Source organism: Stegastes partitus, unplaced genomic scaffold, assembly GCF_000690725.1.
Source record: "Stegastes partitus isolate 25-593 unplaced genomic scaffold, Stegastes_partitus-1.0.2 Scaffold1018, whole genome shotgun sequence".
NCBI lineage: Eukaryota > Metazoa > Chordata > Actinopteri > Pomacentridae > Stegastes > Stegastes partitus.
The window spans coordinates 187,806-209,884 of record NW_007578749.1 but is presented as its reverse complement, the minus strand read 5'-3'; the positions used below and the strand labels follow the sequence as shown (position 1 = coordinate 209,884).

Sequence of the window (22,079 nt, the reverse complement as noted above, 5' to 3'; positions counted from 1 at the left end):
TTAGGCATCCGTAGAAGAAGAAGCATCATTAAACATGGCCGCTTCCTTTGTCGGCTAGCGCAGTTAATGCACTTATTTAAAAAGGAAACAACTGCTGCATTCGTAAATTTGTGACACTGGTCGTAGTTAATTGCTGTTGAAGCGACGAAGTAAATAAGCATTTTGACTGTGAGTAGCTATTACATGTATGTCATTATAAAGTTAGAATAGCTAGCTGGGTTAGCACTACAGTTAGCATGGGACTACCGCGCTAACTAGCTAAGATCAAAGTGGTGCTGATTGCAATTCATTAAAGCCTTGTTGTTTATTACTAATGTATATGATTATTAATAAATATAATAGAATGCTGTTTATAGAATCTATTTGTAATATCGCTAACGTGTAGCACGCTACCCAAAAGTTAATCCTAGCACTTGCTAACAAAATCTGAACTTGATTGCGATGGATGTCGGCAGGCTACAACATAAATAACATCCTTCTGTGCTGCGGTTATGTGTTAACAGGGCTCCCAGAGTTTATAGGATTTCTAAAGGCCATGCTATCCGCACAGTGAGGTACTCAGAGCTGCATCATGGAGCTTTCTTCAGAGAAGGGGGAAAGTCAGACCCCCGGTGTCATCGACATGACTACCAGTGAGAAGGTACGTGTGTCACATCCTGAGCAATCATGCAGGCCTACTAATGTCAGACTTTTGTTTTAATGCACCTTCCATTTTCAGGTTGTGGAGCTTCTAAATCAGGCCGCTTTGATACCCACAGATGAAAAGCTAGCTGTGCTCAAACAGGTTTGTTGTCTAAACTTTTTAAATCCAATTTTTACTGTTGTGAGATCCAAAAAGCTTTGTTTCGATCATTTACAGCTAATAATATGAATGCTTAGCTTCATACCTCTGGGATATTTTCCCTTATTAAACAATATTCAGTAATTCTTAAACTTCCGACTATTGCTTCACTAATTTGTGTTTTATTGTGCTTTATTTTTAATCCATGTATCCACTTACCCAGGACTTCATAAAGGAGTCAGTCGAATTAGAATCATACTGATTAATTCTTTTGTAATCTTCAGGTCCAGGAGCTTATCATCAACAAGGATCCATCTCTTCTTGACAATTTTTTGGATGTAAGTATGAATGGATGCAGCATTCACAGCTAATTGTAGTTTGTCTTCCCATATCAACCTGATAAACTCAATTTGGTTTCCTAATTCTCCTGCCACTGATCTTTTCATCCTGCAGGAGATGATCGCCTTTCAGACTGACAAGTCTATTGAAGTGAGGAAGTTTGTCATTGGGTTCATAGAAGAAGCATGGTGAGTTATTAGACATCCAAATGTGCCTGTCTCGAAGTTGTAAACGCTGTGAAACAAATGAGCTGTTGAAACTTTCTCAATCTTTTTCTGTCTTATACTTTGATCAGTAAAAGGGACAACGAGCTTCTCCTCAGACTGATTGCCAACCTGAACATGCTGCTGAAGGATGAAAGTGTGAATGTGGTGAAGAAAGCCATCCTCACACTTACACAGCTGTACAAAGTCACTCTACAGGTATATACAGTAACGTGGCTGTTTTTTTCATGGGAACCTACAAGAAAACTGAGCAGCTCCGTCTGATGCTTGTTTTCTCATCATGTCCTTTGCTCTTCTTTCTCCTTCACAACAGTGGTTGGTGCGCTCCAAAGCCGTATCAGAGATGCAGGAGGCGTGCTGGGATTTGGTCACGCAAATGAAAGGGGATGTTTTGGCCTTGCTGGACTCTGAGAACGACGGCGTTCGCACTCATGCCATCAAGTTCACAGAATCATTAATCATCACTTTGTCACCGCGGACATCTGAGTCCGACGTCCCCAAACGTCAGGAAGGCGACATCAGCCTGGACAAAGTTCCCAGAGATCATTCATACATTCGCTACGGTACGGATATTCCGACTATGTTGTGACGAAATGATGACTTTGTGTTTCTTAGAGCATTAAAGCATAAAAGCTCACTTTTTAAAGCGGATATCTTCTATGCTGTCTAATTAACAGATGTTTTGTGTGAGGAGGGAAAGACTGCACTGGAGAAACTGTTGAAGTTTATGGTTCACCCAGCTATTTCCAGCATCAACCTCACCACAGCCCTGGGTTCCCTGGCCACTATTGCCCGCCAGAGACCAATGTTTATGTCAGAGGTGGTGCAGGCATATGAGACACTGCATGGTGAGTGCTTTTCTTTGAGTTTTATATAACTGCAAAGCTTTTAAAAAATCTATTACTTAACAGAACATGTAGTATGCCATTCTGATATTGTCACAAAACACAAGTTTTCTGTGTTTGTCAAAGTGAAACTCTCTCAACTTAATATCACAGTCTGACTGTACATAGTAATTAGTTAAATGATGGCATGTTTTCTGTATATTTTAATTTTTTTTTTTAGCAAACCTACCACCTACTCTGGCCAAGTCTCAGGTCAGCAGTGTGCGTAAGAATCTGAAGCTGCACCTTGTGGCGGTGCTTAAACATCCCTGCAGCCTGGAGTTCCAAGGTCAAATCAGCACATTGCTGCTGGACCTGGGAATGCCCCAGAGTGAAATAACCCGCTCAACACCCGCACCACGTGAGCAGCGCAAGAGGCCTCGCCACGAACAATACACAGAGGGGAAAAAGGTCAAGATGGGTGAGTAGTGATCAGAGATATAAGCATTCTGATTTTGACATACAAAGTCATGAGAGTGTTGGTGCATTGGCATAATAAGTGGAAAGTTAATGGGAAATGTGTAATGGTGAACATACATTATGCATAAATCTCCCTTTATGTGTACAGCTATGCATTTACTTCTCTGAAGATTACAGTTTATCTGCATAATTAGTTTTTATATTGTTTTTTTAGGGTCGCTCAGTGTAAATCATTGTCATCAACAAAGTCTTTAAATGAATCAAAAATGTAAGCAGTGGAGGTAATCTAATCTTGAAATGGATAGTGGTCGACATATTTTTAATCCCCCAAACAACTGCAGGCTCATCATAAGTGCGTAGTATTTAAGACATTTGTTCCCCTACATTCAGAGCCGGCCCTGATTGAAGATGACGAGGACAAAGAGGAGCCAGCCCCTACATCGGTCCCTAAGCCAGCTGCTGTTCCAGTCACGCAGTCTGCAATCGACCTCACAGCTGAGTTCCTGCGCCCACTGCTTAGCCCTGAGAATGTAGCCAACCTGGTGAGAAGCTGTGGTCTTTTTTGTTTTGTTTCCTGTTTGTTTCCTTGTACTTTTACTTCACTCACCTCATATCTCTTTGTCATTGTTTAGGTGCTCATTAGCATGGTGTATCTGCCTGATGTCATGCCAGCATCTTTCCAGGCCACATACACGCCTGTTGAGTCAGCAGGCACCGATGCCCAAATTAAACATTTAGCCAGGCTGATGGCCACGCAGATGACAGCTGCTGGAATTGGTCCAGGTTAGAAACAACCATACACGCCAAAAAAAAAACGTTGAAGCTTTCATGCATACACAACTCCTTTATAAATTTTAAACATGACTTGATTTTTTTTTTTTTTTATTTCCTACAGTTGTATATGTAGTTATCATTTAAAATGAACTAATTTACAGGTAAAAAGTAATTGTTCTCTTTGTGAAAAATCGTAAAACATCCTGCTTCAGTACATATCTATGTCACAACACTAACTAACCAAATTAGAAGGAATCTTGCCAGATATGTATAATTCATGTTAATGTGTGTATATTGGTCAAGCTTGAATTAAAACATATCGTTTCATACTTTATATTGTAGGACTCGAGCAGTGCAAAGCCAGAGAGGATGACTTGGGCAAAGACGACGACAATGAGGATGAGTCGATCGCTAAAGACTTTCTCATCAAGCGCAAAGTTCCTGGCATGATGGTGGGCCAAGCGATCTCTGTGGTGGGAGGTTACGCAGAAAAATCTGCAGCAGCAGAAGCTCCTGCTACAGTCAAGAGGCTTCCTGAGCCCATCCTTCCCTCTGCACAAACCAAGTGAGTTTGTGCAATAACACAGGATGGAAAAGTCGGATTTATTTATGAAGCACATTTAAAACACAGCAGCCGAACCAAAGTGCTGCACTGTTAAAAATGAACAAGAAGTCCGTGGAGAGAGGACAGTACAGGCGTTATGTGATCATTCCTTCTCTAACCTGTTAACAGCTGCAGATGCTCCACACCCAAATACCGAGAATTATAATGGTGATATACACATGAATAACTTTCCTGAAGTCTTTGAACAGAGATAAGTTTTTACTTTGGCTGGAATTCTTAATTGAAAAAGCTAGTTTTGACCACTAAGCAGACTTATCTGTTAAATTTAAATGAGCTGTCAAAGATCAAAGTTCCTTTTTTTTTTTTTTACAGAAGGCAAAGGGTGAAGAGTGCCATCAGGGTCATCCAAAAGTCTGGTGTCCCAAACATGATGATCTGTATTGTTATTAAGAGTCTTTGCTTTTTATTTTTAGTGGCAGATAGACTTGTATATGGTGAGCAAAACGGTGAAAAGGAAGCTCTGAGGGACTCCAGACACAAGTGGAGCTGTAGTTGAACAATATTCACCTCAGTGAACTGAGAAGCTCCTATCTTGTCACATATGACCAGAACCGACTGAGGACAGCACCTTTGATGCCTACACACTGTTCAAGACATAATAAAAGTAAACGATGAGCCTCCTCATCAAAGGCAGCAATCAGGTCTTGAAGCACCAGGACAGCAGAAAGGCAGGAAAAGGACTGCAAGCCACATATTACGCTGTCTGATTTTTATTTTTTATTTTTCCCCAGGATGACAGGGGCTAGTGGGAGAAAAAAAGTGTTTCGGTTGTCAGATGTGGTCCAGCCTTTATCAGACACTCAGATTGAGAAGTTAACCTCCAAAGCAGTGAAGCGCATTCTGCATTCAGAGAAGGCGATTGCTCAAAGTGGAATGTCTCATGTAAGTAATCCATGTCATTCTACATTTCTCACTCTCTAAAAGAAACGGAAGTGTCTCTTTTCGACGATAACCACGTTTGATCCACTGGCAGGTCAGAGTGAAGCTTCTCTCCAGACTCGTGACACAGTTTGAAGGGATGATGAAAGAAGACGTGCTGGAGTTTATTCTGGATGACATCAGGACAAGGAGTGACCTGGCATTTTCTCTGCTCTACCAAGAGTACAACACCTACCTCAGCCAGCTGCCATCAGGGCTGCTGGACAGCTACGACCACTGTCTCTACACACTGCTGTCAGGCCTGCAGGAGAAACCTGAGCAGAGGGATGGGTGAGAACAAATACTTATCATTACCTCATGTTTGCTGCATTTTCTACCTAGTTCTTTAAACATAAGGACTTGTACATGTCCTGTAATGACTGAAAATGGTGAAATGTGGGTCAAACAGAAGCGAATACATGTTCTTTTCATGTTGTCCCTTCCAGGCTTTTTACCAAACTGGTACTGGAGGCTCCCATTATAACAGAATCAGCATTGGAAGTCATACGGCGGTACTGTGAGGACGAGGTAAATGTTATAAAAGCACAGCTCCTCATGCACTGCAAATTGCAGACTGTCTGCTAACCATGAACCTCTGTTTCAGTCTCGGGTTTATTTGGGCATGACGACCCTGAAGGAGCTCATCGTCAAACGGCCCTCGAGGCAGTTTCAGTATCTGCATGTGCTTCTGGATCTCAGCTCACATGAGAAAGAGAAGGTGATGTTCACATCCACACACGCTGAACCAATCGGGGAGACCAGAGGATGTCATTTGTTTAACATACTCTTCTCTCCAGGTGCGCACCACTGCCTTGGCTTTCCTGAAGCGGATGTATGAGAAAGACCAGCTCAGGGACTACATAGAGAAGTTTGCCCTGAACTACATGCAGCTTCTGGTTCACCCCAACCCGCCATCTCTGCTGTTTGGGGCTGACAAAGACACAGGTTTGCATTTTACCTTTTAACATACATTCAGGTGCACAATAATACAAATTACTCCTACATAATTCATCGACTGTAGTGCTGCTGTTGGTCAAACATGACCTTCGACTTAAAGCGGATGTTAAAGCATAATATCCACCAAATCGATATGTGGCTCTTTAAGTGCATACACATAAACAAGTCACTGTGCATCCATTTGCTAAAAGCTAATTATTTTATCTATTTAAGCTGATTCCCATCAGCATAATTTTCTGTGATCAGTGCATTATTTTTTTTGAGAAGCCAAATTGTGATCATCATTAATTAATTAACTACTGGCCTTGTAGCGATGTTGAGTAAACTGGGGCTGATTCATTTCTAGATGCTATCTTCATTTTGATGCTATCTTCACTTGTCACACAGTATTTTACTTACGTGAGATTACTTCCTTTGGGAACAAATAGCAGAAAAACACTTTACAGTAACTTTAGCGATCACAGATTTTCCCTTCTATTAACCACCTGGTTTTAAGTCTGCTCCTGTACCTCCACTGACTTGTGTGTTTGTTGGGACAGAGGTGGCTGCCCCCTGGACTGAAGAGACGGTGAGACAGTGTCTGTTCCTCTACCTGTCCCTCCTTCCTCTGAACCACCGGCTGGTCCACGAGCTTGCTTCCGTCTACACCGAGGCCATTGCTGACATCAAGCGCAGCGTGCTTCGAGCCATAGAGCAGCCTGTAAGTCACTCCTTATTGTCATTTGTTCTTTTTGGGGAGTGCTTTATTTTTGTTTCTCTTAATAAGCTGCTTTTAAACGTAATCATTCAATGTACAGTCCAGGGAGTTCATTGGTGTTCAAGAACATGAACAACCCAGAAAACAACCAGAAAAAACAAAACAATTGTTCAATTACTACGAAACATGTTTGAATAAAACCGGGATCTTTACACACAGTTGACACCAAGTACCTTTGCCAAAGTATAAACAACAAACTGAAATTAATCTCAACTATTTGCACAAATAAAACTGAGAAAACACACCTGGAGTCAAAGCATGTCGTTACTGATGGAGCAGTAACTGCATTTAGGAGATTCTTTCTCTTTAAGGTTGAATGAAATGTTTCTCCAAATGAAGAAACTAAGAATACCCAAAAATGTACTTAAATAAGGCAGCGCTGTTTGTTTTTGAGATGTGTTGTTTTTGAATATTACTGACAGGTACTTTTTTCACCCATTTTGTAGATCCGTGGAATGGGGATGAACTCTCCGGAGCTGCTGCTTTTAGTGGAAAACTGTCCTAAAGGAGCAGAGACTCTGGTTACTCGCTGCCTGCACATTTTGACTGATAAAGGTAACAAGCAAGTAGAAATAGAACAAATCTCTTTTCACCTCAACTTGAGCCTGACTGATTTCGGAGGAAAATGCAGATATCGATTTTAGGGATTTAAAAAAATTCTGACATCTATAAATCAGACGGTATTCTTTGTTAGAATTCAGTCGAGTTCAGTTGAAACTGGTAAACAATGGGGTCATTGTTTTTAACTTTCCAGTGTTGTATTAGTCGGTTACCATGAAGACACCATTTGACTCTGCACCACCGTCTGATCAGCTGTGCTACTGCTCTGCTACATGTACTCTCTGACTTTCTGTTGTAAGCAATAGGTGATAGGCCAATCACAGCTATATATACAGTCGACTGATGTTGGTCGGGCTCTAATCAGTACAGTTTAGGTCAGTCAACACCACTGTTGTCTGAAACTTTTGAATAAATTCACATAGAAATGACCAAGTTCTGCTGCACAGTAGAAGAAAATCAAATGAAAGGTGTTGTGTGAAACAAGTCTTCCTTCCCTTTTCAGTGCCTCCGTCTCCAGAGCTGGTTGAGCGGGTGCGAGACCTTTACCACAAACGTGTGCCAGATGTTCGTTTCCTGATCCCTGTCATAAATGGTCTGGAAAAGGTAACGTCCCTCATTTAAATTTTAAATTATAACGTTACATAATTGTAATATCGCATTTATCTTGTTACAAACTGAATGGACACATTCTAGTCTTCTAAATATCGTACTTAGTCAATCAGCAAATGGCATCAGTGCATCCCAGCTATCGTACTCACACATGGTCATCATAATGAAGCTTTTCCTGGATTTTACTCATAATTGCTTTTCCTCATATAGAACGAAGTCATTCAGGCTCTCCCCAAGCTTATCAAACTCAACCCGATTGTAGTGAAGGAGGTGTTCAACAGACTCCTGGGAACTCAGCACAGTAAGAGTCAACACATCTACAGACGATGTTCACATTCTATTTTAGCTTAATATGAACAGAATGTTTTGTTTCTAATGTAATTTAATATCATTTTTCATCAAGTATTTGCTTTTCTGCCTTTTTCTTGTTTTTGTTATCGCCTGTCTTGTGCAGTTTAATTGTAATTAGCAAGATTGGTTGGGAGTTTATGTGGAATATTAAAGGAAAATTGAGGATGATGTATTTCATCTGTTATGTGTGTTTTTGTTCTTTTTGCAGGTGAGGGCAGTTCATCTGTGTCCCCCCTCACCCCAGGAGACCTGCTCATTGCCTTACACAACATCGACTCAACTAAATGTGACATGAAGTCTATCATAAAAGGTCAGTGATTAAGCCCTCAAGCCAAAACCCCTAAAACACAAAGTTTAGATAGAATTAGATTAGATAGAACTTTATTGATTTAACTTTGTTTACTTTGAGTTTACAAGATTTGAACCATACAGTGCAGATGTTCATCAGGAGTTAATCAACCAGTCTCTATTGCTTGTGTGTGACTGCTGACGTTAAGATTTTCTGTGTTTCTGTACGACAGCTACCAACCTGTGCTTCGGGGAGAAGAACGTTTACACATCAGAGGTGTTGGCGGTGGTGATGCAGCAGCTGATGGAGCAGAGCCCTCTCCCCATGCTGCTCATGCGAACCGTCATCCAGTCGCTCACCATGTATCCCCGACTGGGAGGATTTGTCATGAACATCCTGTCCCGTCTCATCGTCAAGCAGGTCAGCAGCAAAAACTCCAATCGAATACTCATACTGTTGTTGATGCACTTTTTAAAAATCATTTTTCTTTTAACTTATCAAATGTTTAAACGCATTTCTGTCCACTAGCTGATCCAACAGATGATAATTTGTTCAAATAATACATGCCCAGAGAAATGAGTAGCTGTACTTGTCTGTTGACCATTTTATTTACTCAACAGTGGTTGTTATTTTGTCATGCAGGTGTGGAAGTATCCCAAGGTGTGGGAGGGATTCGTGAAGTGCTGCCAGAGAACGAAGCCTCAGTCGTACAGCGTGCTCCTGCAGCTGCCACCTGCACAACTGACGGGCGTGTTTGAGCGCTGCCCGGAGATGAGAGAGCCTCTTCTACAGCATGTCCACTCCTTCACACCTCACCAGGTTATAGCTGATTCCTGGTTTCTGCTGTAACATTATATTTCTCTTGGAATTTCCTCATGAAACACCTGCCTGTTTTTCTGTGTAACAGCAAGCTCACATCCCCGCCTCCATCATGGCAGTCCTGGAAGCACATAAAAAACCAGAGCCAAAGCCTGCAAAGCCTGTCGTGGAGAAAGAGGTAACTGCACAAGATGCTGCATGTGTTTTTCTTTGACACACAATTTTTTTTTTTCAATCACAAATAAGTATCATGAGTCTGCATTGTGTTTTAGACTCAGTCTTTCCAACACTGCTGGGTCATTTGTGTTCCACCAGCTCATACCTAACGTCTCACATACAGAAATTTGTAATGGTTCATTTTTTGACACCAAAATGAGGCATTCGTTCATTGATTCTTATTTTTTCTCACAAGGTGTTTTAATAGCGTCCTATCCTTTATCATACAGATGGAAGCTTCTCCACCTTCTGCAGTTGCAGAAGAAGCTCCCACTATGCCGCTGAAAGAGCCAGACGCAGCAGTCCAGCAAGACCCAGTCGTTATGAAAGAGGAGGAAGAGCCAATGGAGCAAGAAGAGGCTGAACCAGTGATACAGGAAGAAAGCGTCAACAGTATTTCACAGGTAAAATTATGCTACTTGGAAGCTACCAAACCCTCTGCATGCAAGTGTTGTATATGCATGACCTGTGGCAATTCAACCTCTTAAAACTTGTTAGTGCAGAATACTATAGTTTGGACTTGTATGAAGCTATTCCATTCACTGATTACAGTGTGAAAACTAGCTTGTATAGTTAGATTTGTATATATGTCAAAAGGTTAAATACATTTTAGCTTGAAAAGTAACTGTTTTTCAGAATCAACAAGCAACTACTTAGAAAATTAAGGAGATTTTTCTTACTAAACACAACTGGATTAAAATTGGAAGTAACCTGGAGCTCCTCCTTTTCTTCAGGTGGAGTTGGAGAAAGCAGCTGACACACCGTCACCTCAGCCAGAACCAGCTGAGGAACCGATGGAGGAGTCGCAGCCCGAAGAACCCTCAGAGCACCAGGAGCCAGTGAAAGACGCTGAAACTGACGTCACAGAACCTGAAGCTGGAAGCGGCAGTGAAGATGTAGAATAAGGATGCACTCAAAATGAATGGACATTACTCTTCTGTGCAAATATCACACAGATTTTTCAGCATTTAAAAAAAACAATCTCTGCTCTTTTTGTATTTGTAGAAAACAGATTGTGAGAAGTTTGTATATGAAAGCATTCCGTATGCCTTCATGTCTTAATGAGTTGGCTAATAAAACCAAACACTGGTTTGACTATGTTTTGAGTCGTTACCATCACTGGCCTACAGCGAGAATCTGAACAAATGTCAGGATTAAATGTGTTTGATTTTAAGACATTTAGATGTGGTCAGCAGTACATATGCAGCTTCAGGATGTGGCTGTGTGTATTTTAAGCTTGTGTCAGAGGGAAATGATAAACGAAGAAAAGACGATTGATTTAACTGTACTACTGATTCCTGTTTTGAGAGCTCTAGGTGTTGTACACTAGCTTTGGATGCAGTGGCTGCTTGATGGGAAACAAGACAATAATATCCCTTTTATAAAGCACAAATGGATTACTATAGAGTTCTGTATTCAGAATTCTATATTTCAAGCTTTACCATAGTGGTGAACAACCATTATGTACGTTGTTTTATTATATCTTTTAGGGCTATGACGTAATTGACACAGTGTTATGGATAAATAATGTGAATAAACCCAACCTTTTCATTTTAGTAATTTGAACCAATATTTCTGTCCTTTAGTAGTTGGTGTGCTTTCAGAATTTATTTAAAGCAATAACAACCTTCAAGTCTGTAAAATCTGTGACAGAAGTGCTACTATGAAATGACTTTGAATTCTCCACAATTTTTTGTTTTAAAATTCTTTTTTTTACAATGACAAAATCACTTTTTGTACACTACAGAACCACTAATGTTTTCAGTTTAGTCATAGGGTAAAGGACAATTATCAGTCACCAAGAGGTAATAACAAGACATGACTGAAGAGTCACAGTGCCAAGATGATAGAAAATGGAAACACAGCTAGACAAAGTAATCATTAAAAATAAAATAAGGAATTTTAAACGTTTTTATGCATTTGTTAAGTCTTTTTTTTTTTTTTTTAATCATTTTTTGTGCATTTCAAAATGGGAAGATTTGGCAAAGCAGCATCAATTGAAATAGTTGGTCATAATCATATAATTAATTAAAATACGATCGCCATGTTCTTCATTATTGCTTCTAACTAAATGTTGCTGAAGACTTTCTTTTAATCAGTGTTTATGGAGCTGTGGAGATAGGCCTGGTTATGCAAGATTACTTTTAATTTGGAATTTGGAGCCCTTTGTACACAGACGTAGTCTCGCGTGGCCAGCCTATTCCAGTATTGACCGGTGGGCAAACTTCGCGAGATTTGAATCGGACTACTTCCGTGAATTATTTCCCAACTTTTGCCTTTGCATGGTCACTAACCTTTCAACCAACAGCTGAACGGCGCTTTTTTTTCCTAGCCTAGAGTTTTAAATGAAAGCTGTAATTCTCGCCGCCGGGTACGGAACCCGGCTCCAGAGGGATGTCGTCGCGGACAGCAGCGGGAAGTTCGCCCACCTGGCCGGCGTCGCTAAGCCGCTGCTGCCGGTGGGTCGCTGCGCCCTGATCTCCCACTGGGTCCACGCTCTGACCGCCTCCGGCTCCGTGGACTGCATTTATGTTGTTGTAAGGACTACTAATCTACATTTACATTTTTTTAAACTCCTCCACATTTATCTGACAGTGCTTGTGATTTAACATACAACACAAGGGTCGACTGATCACTAATACTGTTATTATTAATTATTAGTAATCAAGGACACCGTTAACTGATGGTTGGAAGTGATGCACATTTGCAGTGAAAATTTGAGCAGCTTTTGTTAAAAAATTCTGAATAATACAAAGTCAGACACAAAAGTTTTCACAAAATATCTGTAAGTTTTATCATTGACTGTAAGAGATGTAATGGAGCTTCTGAAGCACAAGCCTGCAGTATTTATGACAGCCAACAGGGGGCAGTCAAAAAAAGAAATCTGATTGCTTAAATGTTGATGAGAGAATGACCCTGCTTCTCACTTGATTCATTACCTCAATAGATATTTTCCCTTATCAGCTTACGGTCTCAAAGGTTGGTTTCAAGTCTCCTTTAAGTCAGCATGATGTTCACTTCTGTAAAGTACGACTACATGTGGAGGAAAACTGACAACAATGCAGGGTATGTTTACCATATCAGCATGTGTGGTGTCCTCAAGTGAGGTTTACTTCTCACTCAATGCAATTTCAAAAGAGCAAGATGATAGTGGGCCAATTCCAAAGTCTATCCATCCATCCATTATCGATACACTGCTTGATCCTCACTAGTGTCATGGGGGGGCTGGAGTCTATCCCAGCTGATTCAGAGGGCTACATCAAGAGACAGACAGTCATGCACACTCACATTCAATTTAGAATCACCAATTAACTTCCTTTTTGGACTACGGGAGGAAGCCGCACAGGAGAATATGCAAACTCCACGCAGAAAGATCCTGGGCGTCCTAACCAGGAAGTGAACCAGGGATCTTCCAGCTGCAAGGCGACGGTGCAAACCACCGAGTCACCTTGCACCTCAATTCCAAAGTCAAGGCTTCTAAATATCCACAAGCAAACGGGTGACGTCACGGCGGCTGCATCCATCTTATCTATACAGTCCGTGTGTTTTATGACAGTTTAATGGGAAGAGACTTGTCAGCATTTATCCTTCAGTGTTGATAGGCTGTTGCTTGTGATGTGTAACACTTGAGACTGAGAGAGAGAGAGGGCTGCCAAATGAAAATAGCACATTTATAAATACATTTATCAGGAATAGGTTTTAGAAAATGATACCAATAATCAGAATAATGCTGATTATCAGGTTGACTAACTACCCAACAGTGTGTAAAGCACCAAAAATGAGCTCCCCGACATTGTAGAAAGGCTTAGTGTACACGCTAATGCATTAATAATACAAATTACACATTATGTATAAAAGAAAATGAGGTATGACGTTGTTATCAAGCAAGAGTTTAGCCGAACAATCATCACTAATATGCAGATCTAACCTTGACTGCTGACAGTGAATCTCCATCTCTGTTCTTATGTTCTGCCATCTGTCCTCCTCTCCACAGACCAACGCTGTTTACCACGCTGCATTTGAAGAATGGGCAGCACATTTCACAAACGTCAGGATTGTCAGCGATCACACGACAAGCAATGACGTAAATATGTTATTTACACAATGTTCGCTGTCATCCCTAATTTTGACATGTTTCGGTCTTGTCACGTCATCATCTGCTGAAGACCAATAGTATGAGGGTATTCCCTACTGAAGTATCCTTAAAAGTGCATTTCCTATGCCATGCTCGAGAATGGATTTAGGTTTAACTGTGTATGTGCATTGTGTTTTCATTGTTTAATCACTCCACCAGGAGCGTCTGGGTGCTGTGGCCTGCCTGCAGCTCGCAGTGAAGCACTTCAAGATAGACGACCACGTTGCAGTTATTGGAGGGTAAGTTTCCAAACCTACAGAATCAAGTGTGTGTTCCAAGTATTAAATGACATCCTGTTTCTGACATGCAACGTATTCTCTCTCCCCTAAACAGTGACACCCTCTTCAAAGAAGACTTCAGCCTCAGTAAAGTAAAAGAGAGGTTTTCTGATGTGCTAACAAAGTGTGAAGACAGCTGTCTGGTGCTCTCATACCAGTGCAAAGATGAAGGTGAGGTTTTACAAGCAGCCACACTGAAGAAACTGCACTTTAAGTTAGAGAAGCTGTTGACAAGTTGGGCAATCCTGTCTTAAAAATGACAAACATGGTTTTGCTTCAGTTAGCATTATGTGTCTGTTTCTATACAGAAACCCAGAAATACGGAATACTGGAAGTAGATGGTGATCTTCGTGTTGTCTGTATGAAGGAGAAGCCTCTCCCTTCAGAGACAAAGTCGAGGCGAGCGGTAAGTCCACCACCAGCAGTAAACAAATCCTGCTTGTATTGTCCACTGCAGTTCTGAGAATTGATTCAGGGCAGAAACAGCTGCCAACCAGACCCTCTGTCCCGAAAATCCATCCGACAGTATTGAACCAGCAACCCACTGTTTGTATTTTAACACTTTGTTTTTCCAGTGGAACATCCTTAGGACGTTCAGGACCGCTGGATGTTGCATCAGAGCAGCAGCAGCACCTCAAACAAAACAGACATGTTGTCCAAACATCCCCCCTCCTCCCTTGATGCTTCATTTACTGTCAGAAAGGTTGTACACACGAGAGCCAACAGAAAATAATCAAGCTACAAACATTAGTCTATGCTGGCATTGCAGAATTCATTGGATTCCTGTAAGAAGCTGACATCAACTCCAGTTACAACATCCTGACGACAGCTGTCTCTTGTTTGCATGTTTGTTTGACGGCGACACACAACAGAGGAGTTAGTGAAACACTGAAACAGCAGTTAAGACTTTTACACTGAGCTAAAATGAAATGAGTGAACATGAATCAAGTAAATAGCACACATAGCAAATCTATTTGATTTCAATTCTTTGGGTGTTTTGTGGGACACTTGCAGAACACCTCAGACTGCACTGTGTTCTTCACTGCCATCTCGCTGTTACAAGGTGGTGTGGAAGGTCACATGAATGAAATTAAATAGATGCCGGGGCAGCCAACAGAGAAGCTAAGATTCCAACACAGTGCAACTTCTCAGCCACTATGTTTACATAGCTCGTTGTTTTCTGCTGTAGTGTTCAAACTCGTAAAACTACCTGACACAGCTTTAATTTACAAAGTTGTTTTCATGCACAAAAGAAAGTCCACGTAGGAACTGATCTGTGAAACCATATTGAAGGTGCAGTAAGCTTTTCTACTGTAATAGACTTTCTGTCAAGTTAAGAGCTTATTTAATCACAATTTACACTGTTCTCTGTACAGTGTGCACAAAACTAAATCTATTTTTCATACACAGCTTTAGTTCTGTAAATGGGAAACAAACAGAATTGATCAATCCGTACAACAACATTGGAGGCAGCCAGCAACAGGGACATGTTGGCTTGTGCACAGGCTACATGCACAGAACAGCGCCAGGAGTCCCTACATGGTCTCCAGAGGACAGGGTGGATTTTTAAGACCCTTAGTTCAGTGGTTCTCAAACTGGGGTTCGGAACATCATTTCAGGGGGTCGCCAGATCATTGTATGTATGTATGTATGTATGTATAAATAAATAAATCCTACATTTATCAAATAAATTTGTATTAAGGCTGTCAAAATTAAATGTGTATACTTTTTCCCACTCTTTTTTTTAACTTGTTAATATTACGATTTGATTAATGCAATATTAATATTCTTTTTTGCTGTTTGAATTTTTTTGTTGTTTTTACATTTTTTCCGTTTTATTTGTTCGAAATAAATTCAATTCATTCATTCATTTAAAAGAAAATTACTGTGTTAATGTAAAGAGATTAATCTGTGGAATTAACACAATTTTTACCTCATTAATGCATGAACAGCAAAATTATTACTCATGCCATATTAAAATTTCAAACTGGGGGGTCATGAATACAAACTTATGTTATCTTGGGGGTCGAGAACCACTGCCTTAGTTTGTGCAGCAGATAGTTGCACCAGCTTGTAGGGCGGTTGTCAAGATACTGTGTGGTGACTGCTCTTCTCCTTCCTGTCACTAATGGAAAATGTTGAGGCAGTTTTAGGACAGCTGGGCCTCCTTCAGTCCATTAAGCCAGTCGTTAGTGCCGTTGCTATGGCAATGCACGTCAATGAGTTTGAGGGACGAGCTCTCTGAAGGGAGGGGTGTGTTTGTTTGGCTGTTGGCTTCAAACTTGCTACAGACGTTATCAGGAATGTTTTTTTTCCACCTTTAACAAAGAAGATTGCTTCTTTTCTTATCTCAACAAGTATAGTGCATGTGTATTTATACTGTATATCCTTTGCTCAATTTTTCAGGCAACACCCAGCTTATAATTTCCATTTGTTTTTCAGTGTCCTTGCTTCTATGTGGTTTCAAAGAAAAGCCTTCCTCTGGTGGATACTTTCCTTGAGGAAAAGAAGGTAAATCAAATGATGGGAGGTCCCACATGTGGTGTAAATTACAGCAAACTGTGTGTTGTTGTTTTTTTATATTTCCCAACTTTTTTCCCACAGGACGCTCCTATTGAAGAGAAAGACGCTCCAGGAAACTTTGTGTCTTGGCTCATTCCAAGGTAACATCTGCTGCTTCCTTGAGACATCCACTGTAATATTTTTCAAGCAGGCAAAATAAAACTACAGATAAAATGGTGACTTTTAAAACTTATTTTTTGTGTATTTCAGGAAACCAGTTTACATTCATCAGATTTCTGGCCGTTTTGATGTCGGAAACTTGCCTTCCTATATTGAATGTGACCTTTACTTCAGAGAAAAACAGGATGTCAAGTCTTACATGGTGTAAAAGAAACATGAATACACCAAAACAAATGATTTATTATGCAGTGTTTTAAAAAATGATCCAAGAACAGAAGAAATCAAATGTGACACCTCTGCCAATGTTGAGAATGTTTGTAAATTTGTCTCTACATGTACATTTTACCTGTATGTAATTTTATAAAGAATGCTTTCTAGTAAAATCTTTACTTTGATCTACCCAGTGAGGAGTCTTGTGCATTTGTCAGAGGCCTTTTCGTGGCTGTCCTCCATCTTTGCGATGCGGGAGCCAAACTGCATGGCTCTCTTGGGCAGAACGGCTGATTGGCCGAGGCCCAGCTGCTTCGCCGTCAGCCTGAGGAGGATTTTCTCCCCGACACCTCGGGGAAGTGACAGATCTGCCTTCTCCCACACAGGCAAAGAATTCAAGTAGCTCACCACGTCCTCATCCAAGTAGGGAAACCTGCAGACACACGACACTTTTAAGATACTGAAGAATGGAATTTCATCTGAAGCCCTCAGAACTTTGAATTATTACTGGACTTTCCGCACAACACGTTGTCACAATATGTAAAGGAATATTTCTTTGGCAAAAAAAAACAATAAACCAGTTCAAATTAATAAAGTGTTGATATAACACTGTTCACATAGGCGTTCTGGCTATTTAGGCCACAGAGGTATGATGAAAGTGTGAGAGACGTCAATCTAACACCTTGTGTACACATCCAGAAAGGAAACCTGAGAGCAGGTTCAAGTGAACACTCCTGTGTTTGGGTGGACCTCGGTTGTGAATTACCTTTAAATAAATAAGCCTTACCCCGCTTACAGGGGAGAAAAATGAGATCTCAATGACTTGCAGCGAGTACAGTTTATCTTCTTGTCGACCTTTCTTTCAAGTTGAAAGTAAACATGGATTCTTTGGCCGCTCATAGTGCTTAGAAGCTTAGAAGGTAACATTTGATACAGAGCCTTACCCCAGAGGCCTGTACCAGGAAGCACGATTTAATGTTACTGAGAGAACTGCAGGTTTGACTCTGGGTTGTCAGGACTACACTTAGATCACCACGGTAACTTGTGCTGAACACCTGCATCAGGGTATGTTCAAGATAACAGATCAACACGTACGAAAACACTTCCTACTGACCAATTAGTTCTCTGGGAAAACAGCATCAACATTCATAAAAGATCCCGTGAAGCTAAAGCAGAGACAGCGTTGTGAGAGGATCTCAGAAGAGAGCAAGTTTTTAGAGCTACAATTTCAAACCTCTTGACCGTTCTGCATGCCTTTGTATATTGACATAATCCTAAAACAGATTGATGAAGTACTATATGAAGTCATGAAGTTCAAGGCTTTCAGGTTTGCAGTAAGATTCTTTTATATTCTTTACTTGCTCCCAAAAAGGTTTAACAACGCAGCTGAAATAATACATCTAAAAAAAATTTACGTGGGAGTTCATCCTTTACATCAACATTAGGTTTTATTTTTTATACTTGATTATTTACTCTTTGCACAATTTGTCTTGTTGGTGAGTAGCACAAAGGGGCTGTAATTTGTCTGTACAATCTTTTGTTGCAATGACAATTTAACTAAATGTTGAATAAGAAACCTATGGAGAGAATAATTCCCTTGGCGTGGACTTTGTAGGTTTTACATGCACAAAAAAAGCCTATAAGCACACAGAGTAAAGGAAAAAATACATAAAACATATTATGGGTTCTTTAAAGCCCACTAACAGCAATTTCCAAATCGTATCATTAATATCATGCTTTTTTGTTTACTGACAGTAGGTGGCAGTAAGGACTGTGCCAACAAAAACAATGAAGAAGATAAGTGCATGCTAGTAAAGACTACCGTAAACAATGTGCAAATATAAAGTTTCTTAAAAATCAGCTTTGCAACTGTTTTTGGAAGATAAAATGTACTCAACACATCTGTTAGACAATGAGGATACACCCAGGATGGTGTGGTAAGAAACACCATCTTTCAAACAGGTTTTACACCTACCGAGCTTCTTTCCCGTGGTCACCGATCACTCTGTCATCTCTGCCTAGATTCCTGGAGGAGATCCTGCCCAGCTCCATGGCGAGTTCCTGAATCAGTCCTTCGTGTCCGGATGTCTTGAATCGGACTCTGTGTCTGGAGTAACCTGCGAGCTGCTCATCAGCTCCAATTCCTGTCAAAATGACCTGCAGCCACGACGTAGCAAAACAGAAAAGCACTTCAGTGTGTTTGCTGAGGACTGAGAAACATCTCTTAATAGCAGCGTTTTCACTGATCTGTAAGTTCTGACCTTATCAACAGCCCAGAGGACAGTCATATCAGATCTCTTACACTGGCTAAAAGGTATAGAGCTCACAAGCTTTTGTTCCTGGAAAGTGCAAAGTCTGATGTTTGTACTTCACCTTTGCTGATGATGTGAAGGGCCTCTGGTCATCGTCCTCCATGATGAACCCCGTCCCTCTTGCAGCAAACCACACAGCACATCCGATACTATCATCAAGCACCGTATCCAGTGGATGCACCAAATGACAAATGCGCTCCAGGCGCATTTTCTGCAGCTCCTCCTGTGTTACATTGATTTCAACAAAGTTCCATCTTCTTTCAGGATTCAGCTCTTGTAACTCCTTGAGACCATTTTTTCCAGTAATTCTGTCGGGAACATCAAAGGGGCTGAAGGGTCGGGAATCAGCACAGTCAGTCTTGGATTCTGTGGGTTTGTTTTTGTGCTTTTTGTGCTTTTTTGCAGAGTCATTCTGCTTTTTTGGCTCCTGTAGTTTAAAGGCTACGTTGAGAAGGTCTATTGGTTGATGAGCAGGTACGTGACGGTCAGCCAAGGCGGCCAGGACCATTGAATCAATCCCTCCTGAAAACAGTATAGCAACACTCGCCTGGTCATTATCAGGAAGTGAACAGTCCTGTAAACCAAAAGGCAGAGACTGAACTCGACGCCTTACTGCCTCACTGAGAACATCAATAAGACAGTTCACCTCATCGGTTTTCTCCCTGCTCGCCAGCAGCTCCTCCAGATCCTTGACAGCTAAATGTGAGTTTGACTGAATTTCTGTCTTGTTTAGTGACTCTGGAACGGACATATTCAGAGAGCACACAGGTGAGGTGAGTACGAGGCCTAGTTGGTTCATCACAGCATTGCAGCCGCTGGGGACAGACTCCAATAGCTTTTCACTGCAAGAGGAGATGACGTCATTCCCTGCATGAGCCCAAGGATACAGCTCAAATGACACAGAGCCAGCTTCTGTAGCTGCCTTCAGGTCAATCCTGTACACACCAACTGCTGGGACTTCTTGCCAGTGAGGCCGATCAGGTCCAGAAACGTGGGCTGCCACAGAAGTCAGGGTCAAGGCACTGACCTCTGCATCAAATTTCCACAGCAAACTCCGCCTGCCAAAAAAGTCTCTTCCAAACCAGAGGTAGTCTCCAGCCTTTTGGTAGTAAACAAACCCCCATGGCCCCTGTATTGTGGACAGGACAGTCAGAATTTCTGAAGGGTTGTTGCAGGATGACAGCTGCTGAGAGACAACAGCGGTGTCATTCTCCTCTGGCATGACAGGCAACCCTCCAAAAATCTCACCATTCCACAACAGGATGTTTCCAGCATCGTCTTGAACTGGCTGAGGGGTAAGAAGACCTCTCATGTGAAGAACATGAGCAGAGAATAAACACTGATAGCAGTGATTTGTGCCTGTAACTGTTAGATCCTGGCTGGAGCTGGGCCCTCTTCTTTTCAAATGCTCATAAACGGTTTTGTCCCTCTCAGACTGAGCCGACGACAGACTCAACAGACAAAAGATGCCACACATTGTTGTGAGTGTGAGTCTTTCTTACATGTCCTGTAGATCCTTTTTCATATAATCCAGTTCTTCTACAGAAAAAAAAATAGTATCCGTTAGGTTTATCAGTGACATGATGCTATAAATTCACAATTTCAATCCAGTCTTTGCTGTTAATTAATGAGACACACAACAGTTAGTTTATCTTTTACAATTATCACTCAAGTTTACAAGAGTCAACTTACTTTTACATGAACCCAGTGTCTGAGCTCTGTCTGCCAGGAAGAATATGTTACTGTTCCTCTGCTGGATATAGACTTTCTGGGGGAAGAAAAACACAAATTGTGCATAAATACAACATTAAATGCACATGATCCTGAAAAAAAATCGGATTGCTTTCCCAATTTCATTGAGACACATCGTCCAACATAGGAAAACGTTTACTTGCATGTTTTAAATGCTCTGAGACACATCATAAGCAAAATAAACAGTCAACGCCACGGCTGAGTATCTCTGTCTTGAAGCTGCAGTGCACTGATAACAGGCTCAGATTCAGTAGCAGCCTAGTGGCTCAATTATGTGTCCCTATTCAGGCCATGGATTGGGCTGACCCATGGCAAGATTTGCTGCAAGTTCTTCTCCCCCACATTTCCTGTCTCTTCAATAAAGGTAACTGCCAAATACAAATCTTCTGCTTTCATGTGGAACAAACCTAAGAAACCAAGAGTTACATGTATGCCAGTTTAATGCAGGAGGGGATTATTTTTTAAGGAATAATGCTTGTAAATAGTAACCTCGATACACTGAAATGATTTTAAGGGTTTAATTAATGACTGGAGAAGGTTTCCATCAGACTCACTCTGTTCTTCTTCAGGTTGGAGAGCTCGTCCAAAAGAACCTTCTGCTCCTTGATCTGTAAATTAGAAAAACAAGTTATTTCACGGGAAGCACGCAATTTAAAGTTTGCCACGAGGCACACAGCTAACAAAAGAGTCACGACAATCTGTTGCGAGTATTTAAGAAAGTTCTAGTCAGGTTTACATCATGTCTATCTGAGGCTATTGGCTGACGTTAGCTAGCATTAGCTACATTAGCTTACATTAGCCACCAGAGCTAACGCTACCTTTTTGTTCAGTTCCTCCTTGATTGCAGACACTTCTTCCACATTATCCTCAATTTCGTTGCTTTTCGAAGACATGTTGTTCAATAGAAACTAAGACACTCCAGGGTTGTTCTGACTGTAGTTGAGACAGCTAACCTCAGTGTAAACACATGCGCAAACACTGACAGCACTTCCGGGTGAGTAAGTCTGACCAATAGTGACTCTACTGCCACCTGGAGGCCTGGAGGCGGTAAAGACATACACTGTTATAACTTCATTATTTAGTTTTTTTTAATTATTATTTTTACAGCTCAAGAAACAAAACTGAACAAAAACAAAAACGCAGCATGCATGAGAAATGCAAAACTATGAGAAAAATGACATGAAGC

The 22,079-nt window shown here is 41.0% G+C and overlaps 3 protein-coding genes across 3 annotated transcripts; 2 read left to right on the top strand and 1 right to left on the bottom strand.

The window, feature by feature from the left end:
* Nucleotides 1-21: 21 nt before the first annotated feature.
* Nucleotides 22-10,624, top strand: sympk (symplekin). Its single transcript, XM_008295082.1, has 27 exons — nt 22-168; nt 504-640; nt 719-784; nt 1,066-1,119; nt 1,235-1,308; nt 1,416-1,542; nt 1,658-1,907; nt 2,022-2,192; nt 2,410-2,649; nt 3,039-3,190; nt 3,281-3,431; nt 3,765-3,987; nt 4,779-4,929; nt 5,021-5,256; nt 5,412-5,493; nt 5,570-5,683; nt 5,763-5,910; nt 6,462-6,622; nt 7,126-7,234; nt 7,743-7,843; nt 8,060-8,150; nt 8,409-8,510; nt 8,722-8,909; nt 9,132-9,308; nt 9,397-9,486; nt 9,755-9,928; nt 10,259-10,624. Exons 2-27 carry the CDS (start codon nt 572-574, stop codon nt 10,427-10,429), a joined length of 3,672 nt encoding a protein of 1,223 aa, XP_008293304.1. The 5' UTR covers nt 22-168; nt 504-571; the 3' UTR covers nt 10,430-10,624.
* A 1,181-nt stretch (nt 10,625-11,805) lies between these two features.
* Nucleotides 11,806-17,018, top strand: LOC103367146 (mannose-1-phosphate guanyltransferase). Its single transcript, XM_008295079.1, has 8 exons — nt 11,806-12,061; nt 13,519-13,608; nt 13,819-13,898; nt 13,993-14,108; nt 14,246-14,343; nt 16,380-16,448; nt 16,542-16,600; nt 16,710-17,018. Exons 1-8 carry the CDS (start codon nt 11,870-11,872, stop codon nt 16,825-16,827), a joined length of 822 nt encoding a protein of 273 aa, XP_008293301.1. The 5' UTR covers nt 11,806-11,869; the 3' UTR covers nt 16,828-17,018.
* Nucleotides 16,844-21,866, bottom strand: asnsd1 (asparagine synthetase domain containing 1). The gene is made up of 6 exons (XM_008295080.1): nt 21,712-21,866; nt 21,448-21,501; nt 20,834-20,909; nt 19,203-20,680; nt 18,805-18,986; nt 16,844-17,262 (listed from the first exon to the last, which is right to left on the bottom strand). The coding sequence occupies exons 4-6, from the start codon at nt 20,616-20,618 to the stop codon at nt 17,016-17,018; spliced, it is 1,845 nt and encodes a 614-aa protein (XP_008293302.1). The 5' UTR covers nt 20,619-20,680; nt 20,834-20,909; nt 21,448-21,501; nt 21,712-21,866; the 3' UTR covers nt 16,844-17,015.
* Nucleotides 21,867-22,079: the final 213 nt, after the last annotated feature.